General features: G+C 44.4%; 1 protein-coding gene across 17 annotated transcripts in view; it reads left to right on the plus strand.

Annotated features, from left to right (window-relative positions):
• LOC102368693 (supervillin) overlaps positions 1-7,630 on the plus strand; it is a 169,780-nt gene that overhangs the window by 144,345 nt on the left and 17,805 nt on the right. For all 17 annotated transcript variants that reach the window (XM_025204409.1, XM_025204404.1, XM_025204407.1 and 14 more), the window contains 2 exons: positions 2,678-3,251; positions 5,151-5,370. In XM_025204409.1, the coding sequence (XP_025060194.1) occupies positions 2,678-3,251; positions 5,151-5,370 (794 nt within the window). The remainder of the gene's footprint in view (positions 1-2,677; positions 3,252-5,150; positions 5,371-7,630) is intronic.

Here is a 7,630-nt window from a genome sequence, read left to right on the forward strand (position 1 = left end):
GCGCCAGACTACGCTCAGGGCAGGAAGCAGCGAATCTTGGGGTGGCTGCAGCCCCCCCTCTCCCAATGCAGCCCTGAGCGTAGTCTAGCTCCCCCCTCCCCTGCCGGGAAGAGCCCTGCTCCGCACAGATCTGGGGGCACGTGCCCTCCATGCCTCCTGGGGTGTGAATAGCGGCAGGAGCTGCCCCACCCGGACAAGCCACTCATGTCTTTCCCTGAGCGCCTGCCCCTCCCGTAGCCCTTGCCCTACTGTCTTCGTCACTGCTGTGCACCCGCTCCTCCCAACCCCTGCTGCAGCTGCCAGAAGCCCACAGCTGAGTGGCCTTGAAGCCCTACCACTGCCCCGCGTTTGGTGGAGTTAAGCCCCATTAGCACCCCCCTTCCACTGCATACGACTGGGAGGAAATACTTTTTTCCTCATGCTCCTGCAATTGTCAGGGTTTTTTTCTTTCTTTCTATTTTTAAAGTCTTCCTTAGAAGCATTGGGTGTCAGTTGAAAGCTGTGGATTTTGACTGGGGTATGCCAGTGCTCCTACTTGGGACTTTAGACCCAGAGGTTCCTGTTCAGTCATATATCCCAGCCCCCTCCCCATTTTTGTTGCCTTCCACTGGACTCTCTCTCATTTGTCCACATCCTTTCTGTATTAGGGGCCCCAAAACTGAACCATCTTGTCCAGTATCCATCTTGTCCAGTATCCTATGTCATGCAGTGGCAGAGTGGATGCTGACAGGAACAGTGAACAGAGTTGACCAGTGTTTTTCCCCCCTATTCTCCCACTTGGTCTCCAGCATTTAACGTCTAGAAAGTTTTGGTTCAGAGGCTGTACCCCTAACTCCCATGTTCACTAGCTACTGAATCAGAAGCAAGGCGGAAGGGACCTCTAGGGGTCATCGAACCCAACCTTCTGTCTGAGGCAGAATCATCCCTATTCAAACTATCCTCTACAAATCCATTTTCTAACCTATTAGCAAAAGCACACAGTCAACCCTGACACAAGACATAACATCCTAATCTGCCACAGTTAAAGCAGGGGGACCATAGCACCTAATGTCATGCTGCTGCAAAGGTTGTTAAAATACACTTGAGAGGCACAAGGAATAAGGCCATACTCCCCAGCTGCAGAGAAAGGCGAAAACCCTCACAGTCCTTACCTTGCTGACCAAGGGGTAAAATTCCTTAACCCCAAATATGGAAAGTTGTCTTACTCTGAACAGAGAGACAAGACCCTCAGTTTGTCTTACTCTGAACAGAGAGACAAGACCCTCTAGCCAGGAACCTCTGGGTTTAAGTCCCAGTAGGACCATTGGCACGCCCTGGTCGAAACCCACAGCCTTGGCTGCAGTTGACACCCAATGTTCCTGAGGAAAACTGAGCGTGAAGGGGGGGAAAAATTCCTCACAATCCCTTGCAGTAACCAGCAGAACTCAGAAGCTTGGGGCGTCAGCTGTGGGCACTCCCTGTCCTGCCAAAAAGGAAAGCACCAGCAGCTTAGATCATGGTAGGTCATAGGCATGGCTATGGCTGGATCACCCTTGACCAATCAATCCCTGTCCAACCTCTTTTTAACCACCTTTGATGATAGAGAATCCACAACTTCCTTAGGCAGTCTGTTCCACGGCATCACTGTTCTACCAGTGAAGAAGCTTTTCCTGATATCCATTCCAAACCTATTTTGCTGCAACTTCATGCCACTGACCTGTATTCCACTCTCTGAAGCATGAAACAAAAGGTGTTTTCCCTCTTCTTTATTGGAGCCCTCCAGGTATTTGAAGATTGCTATCACGTCCACTCTTAAGTGTCTTTTCTGAAAGCTGAACATGCTTATTTCCTTCAGTATCTCCTCACATGCTTTGCCTTTCAAGCCCTTTATCATTTTTATTTCCTGCCCCGGAACCTAACTTCTCCAGATCCTTTTTGTTAAATCTACTTATTAAGAGACTAAATAGAAAGTACAAGCTAGAGGGAATATACCCGATCAGAAAGCCCAGTATAGGTAATTTAACCATTCCCATAACAAATCAAGTTTTTGAGAGTTATTTTTCTTCAACCCTTATGTTGGCAGTTGGCAACTTTTTTTTAAGGCTATGGGCCAGGTTAGCCTAGTTTGGGTCAGAAGCAGGTGGGTGGGTGCCAGGACACAGCCACTGCCAGTACTTTCCCCCTCAGGAAAGGGAGAGTGTCCACAGCTGAAGCCTCCTACTACTGAAGCCCTATGCCCACGGGGCGTAGGTTACTAACCCCTTCCATATGTAACTAAAGGTTAAAATGCCCCGATTGGTACCTCAGAGTTCTACCAGGTGGCAAACTTTGATATTTCCAAGTGTTTTACAATAATGGCCATGTTACAAAGTACCTTATGATTTGTTTTTGGTGGAGAAACATGCTCGGTCTTTTGCTGCTTTGTGGGGGAGAGAACAGACCTAAAAGGCTGCTATTCACACGTGCAGTTGTTACTTGCCTAAATAGGAACTATGATTTATACTGCAGCAAACTAAGCACACTGTTTGTGTTATCTGTTCCTTAGCTATACATTTCAATAGCACCATAAGTTTAAACAGGCATGTGTTCTTTGCCCTGATATGAACTGTTATAACCTTGTTTATAAACCTGTTCCTGTGAATGACTTCTCAGAGCTCTCTGGTCATGCTTTTCATAAATGTTGTTTCATTATGCATAGGTGCAAAATGAAAGTGGAAAAATCACTCCTTTGCCACCTGCTGTTGTAACATCAGTGTCAACTATGGCTTCTGCCATTTCTGCAGTGTATGCGGGAGATCTTCATGCAAAATCAGCAGTTGATGAAAACATAAGTGCTACTAGTAAAGCTGATTTGAGATTCCATTCTTCAGTCGAAACTGTAGATTCTTCAATAAAAGGTGCGCTGAAATCAGAACAGTGGCAACCTTCAGTTGATGCGATAGAGAGCAAAAGAGCATCAAAGGAACATGATGAAGGAGAGAGAGACAGATTCCTAGCACATGAAGATAATGAAATCAGAAAGTATGGCTCTTTTGAGGAAGAAACCGTACACCCTGCTCTTGAGAAGACAGAAGATTACCACAAATTGACAAATTATGCTTTCCCAAGGAAGAGCAGTACAGAATTGTTTAGATCACAAGCACTTTTTCAGCCTTCTGAAGAGGAGGAGCTTTTGTCCAATACTGTCATTCAGGATAAACTGGAACTCCAGAATGAGCAATTCTTTGAGGAGGAATTGGAAAGTGTCATGAGAAGCAGGACCTTGCAAAGAGGTACAGTACAGAGTTTCTTTCTTTGCAGACTTGTCTAATATCTGGAGCTTTTTCTAGTGGCTTGCTCTGATCCTTTACTAAAATATAAAATCATTTATTGTTAAAAATAAAAAGACATAAAGGTTGTGTTCAATGAACCTTGGAGCTTGCAGTTTTGAAAGCATCTGCACATAGTTTCCCACCCTTTAACTTTTTTTATAGCTCATTGATTTTAATACAATTGAATTTACTCTTTGTTTCCTCTTAAGGAGGAAAACTCATGAATTGTAGGTAAGAATTCTTCCCAACAAAAATAGCTAAATGAACCCAAAGTGGTACTGTATCAGTATTTGTACATAGTTTGCATGTAATGCACATACGTGCGCACACACTTTGTAAGTCCAAGCATTTTCATAGTTTCATAGTTGTAAGGGGCTGGAAGGGACCTTACAGATCATCAGGTCCAGCCCCCCTGCATATAGGCAGAAAAAGACTACTGGGATAAAATGATCCCAGCAAGATGAGCATCTAGACGTTTTTTGAAGATCACCAGGGTAGATGACTACTACTTCTGGGGGCATGGGTGACTGGTGCCTCCTAAGTCTGGGGGGGCACCAGATCATGGGAGGGGGTTCCCCAGTGGCTGATCACCGACCCCGGAACCACCAGTGGCGAAACTGGAAGTACACTTCCACCAGCAGTTCCAGGTTCGCAGCTAGCGCTTCCAGGGGGGGCACAGCCAATCTCAAGGGGTGCATGTGCACTCGCATGCACCCCTTACACGTTGCCAATGTACAGGGGGAGCCTGTCCCAAACCCTTGGCACTCGGCTTGTAAAGAAACTTTTCCTTATGTCTAGCCTGAAGCGATCTTCAGTCAGCTTGTGCCCATTATTTCAAAGTTGCTATTTGATTCAACATTAGAATAAATAAGCTAACCTAGTCTATTTAAAGTATTTTGTGTCACCTGATGGCGTACAATTCTTGTGCCTCTGTGGGGAGAGGGCAGAACTAGAGTAGGAGCAATTGTTTCTGTTGTAAAATGCCTCAAAGCTGTCCAATTTAAAAAAGAAAACTAAGGTAATTCAGGTCTTCCTAATGCAGTGGTCGGCAACCTTTTGAGACTATGGGTCAGAATGACCCAGCTCAGGTCAGGTAAGGAGGCAGGCTCCTCCCTGTTGCTGCTGCCATTACTCCCCACTGCAGCATGAGAGAAGCCCCCACCACTGAAGTCCTGCATCGACAGGCCAAATCCAATGGCTTTTTGGGCTATATTTGGCCTATGGACCATAGTTTACTGACCCTGGTCCTTGGGGGATGGCTTCTTCAGCATTAAGTTTACTCTGCTCTTAGACACAGCTGTAAAGAGATTTTTTTTGTTCAGTTGTTCCATTGCTGTGTTAGTTTCCATAAAGAGTCTTGTACACGTTTCCTTTTGACAGGTGTGCTCTGTCCGAATCCAATTGCCGTCAAGTTATCTACTTCCCTCGGCCTCTGCCTCTCCTTCTCCTTCCCTCTGCCTTTTGTCCTTCTCTTCCAGTTACCCATCTCCTACCATCTTCCTAGGTGTCCTTTCTCTCTCCTGCCCTTGTTCTCTGGAGCGTGACTTCTGTTCCCCCTTGTACAAAGGAGAGATTACAGCTCTTTTAGTCAACACAGTGTTGAGACTTCTGCTGAGGATGATATCCTGCCGTTTCATGTGAATCTCAGTCAACATTTGACAGTCTATTCAATGGGTTAATTTTTTTCTTTTCTTTTCTTAATGCTTAATTTTAGGAAGCCAGTTCAGGCAGAAACTCCTTGTCAATTAAGGTAGAGCTTGACTTGAATGTTAAATAGTAGCTTTACTGGTTCACAGTTAATAATGTAAGAAATGTTACAGCAGTAAATGCTAATTCTGCACTTCTCTTTTAAATGAACAGACCATGTTGAGCCTACTTCTGAACTTGTTGGCACAACAGCAACAAAGACTGTTTCACAAACTGCAACTCTGGCATCCTGTAAACAGCAGGAGACATCTGAAGAGTTGGAGGGAAAATTCTATAAGAGCCCCTGCGAGATGTTTTCTGCTGAAGAGAACAGAATGGAAACAGCTGAGGATGTACTTGATGCATCCACCAAAACAATGTCAATTAAAGAAAGGTAACTTCAGTTTTATCTTTTGAAGTACTCAGCCTGTGTGTGTTTGAAGTGGTGATCTACAAAAGAGGATTGTCTGGGATGTTTTTAAAGCCGTCTCTGCTAATGACTAGGAATCTCTGGAATTCACACCGGAAATGCATGGCGCGATAGCTTATTTAATGTTGGAGTTTCCCCGGTGCGCCACCCCCCACCACTCATTGGCAGAGGGACCCTGTCACTTGCTGCCTGCATCTGGCCAGGAGGCAAAAACCTCAGCATCTTTAAAACAGTTTTTGCCTCCCTGTCATGAGGCTAGGGTAGGGCCCCTCCACCAGCCAGCAGCAGAGGGGTGCATGGGGGAAACTCCAAGATTAAAGAAGCCACCACACAAATCCAGCACAAATTCCAGAGATCCCTACTAATGGTCTCCTTATTTGTCAGACCACTAAAGGGAGATACATGCCGCCAATCTGTGAATCATAATTATTGGCAGAATGAGTAGGGTAACCTAACTTTGAAAATGCCACTTGATGTGTTGATAATAGTATGGTTAGTTTAGTAGACTTTCTCTAGCTTCATTTTTTTTTTGACAGTAACAAAAGTTTTATAATGGAACTTAATCGTTTGCTTCTTGATCTGTAAGTAGGCAGAATACAAAGAATCTAGCAGTCAGTTGTTCTGTGAAGTGTTTTGGGCTTTGCTTTGGAAATCTATATGTAGCTTCTCTTGTTCAGAGTGTTTAATTTGGGAAATGAATAGCAGAGACTCCCTATGCCTGATGAAGGGTGATTGCACCCAAATGCTTGCAAAGAACTTTGTTTTTCTACGTACTCAGTTGGTCTAATAAAAGATATCACGTCTACCCAAAGAACCTGACCTGCCTAATTTAGGAAATGGTTGGAAGGTATGCATGGGCATAATAGTGTTTATAAAAACTGAAGACAAATGGTGTTAGACTGAAATATGTTAAGAATTACTTTGTACTAATACCTAGCATGGCAAGGTCCAGGCCCATGGATGGGGCTCTTAGGCACCTTGCCTTACCAACAGTAACTAATTATTAATTAAATCATGTATTAATTAAAATAGACAAACATTTTGAGAATATGAATCCTGTGTCAAGCTGTTATAAACTGATGTTACTTCAGTCTGATTTGAGGGATTATGTCCTGTCACTTAATATCATTTGAGATGTGGCTCTGACTTGCATTTCTTTTTAGCCATGCTGGAATTGACAAACATACGGTGCAGGTCAGGTTGACCTTTAGGGTATCAAAGCTTTCTGTTGTCAGAAATTCTTCCATCCTGTATTTGGGTTGATGAATATGTGCTTCCTAAATTCATAAGCACCCAAATAAAGATCCTAAATTCGTTTCCCTTCTCCCTCCCACTCTTAAGACATGCTAAGCATGTATAAGTTTGCATATACTTTAATGGGAGCTGTTTGATATTTAGCCATTTTGAAATAAGTCTATGCATCAGGGATAGAATCATAGAAAATTAGGGTGAGGGGGAACCTCAGGAGGTCATCTAGTCCAACCCCCTGCTCAAAGCAAGTCCATCCCCAACTAGAACAACCCAGCCAAGGCTTTGTTTATTTGGGTCTTAAAAACCTCCAAGGATGGAGATTCCACAACCTTTCTAGGTAACCTGTTTCAGTGTTTTACTACCCTCCTAGTGAGAGAGTTCTTCCTAATATCTACCCTAAATTTCCCTTGCAGCAACTTGAGACCTGCTTCTTTTTCTGTCATCTGCCACCACTGAGAAAAGTCTAGCTCAGGGGCAGGCAATTATTTTAGGTGGAAGGTCGCTAAACAAGTTTTGGTGAGCTGTTGTGGGCTGCATGGGTAGCCTTGCCCTTTGACAGTTGCCCTGCCTCATAGTTGCCATCTTGGGACTGGAAGTCCCAGCCACTAACCCCTGACCTTTGCCACCAGAAGTCCCTCCCCTTGCCCCTGAAAATACTCCTTTTGGGTGGGGAGGTTGCAATCTTAGAACCAGAAAAAAAAACGAAAAGTCAAACACCTACTATAACATTTTAATTTTATTACAAAAAATATTGTCATGATTTGTGTTTGCGTAGTGTATATAGAGGCGATTGCATAAAACACAAAATAAATTCTTAGTCTTGTAAATTGTAGGGGGTGTGGGTGTGGTGGTGTGTGGGGGTTGAGGGGTTAGGGGTTGTGGCTATGGGGGACATAGGATGTGGTGGGGGGTTGTGCAGGCAGGGTGTGGGTGTGTGGGGAGTGAGGGATGTTGGGGGGATATGAAGACCCCC

Source organism: Alligator sinensis, unplaced genomic scaffold, assembly GCF_000455745.1.
Source record: "Alligator sinensis unplaced genomic scaffold, ASM45574v1 scaffold309_1, whole genome shotgun sequence".
Lineage (NCBI taxonomy): Eukaryota > Metazoa > Chordata > Crocodylia > Alligatoridae > Alligator > Alligator sinensis.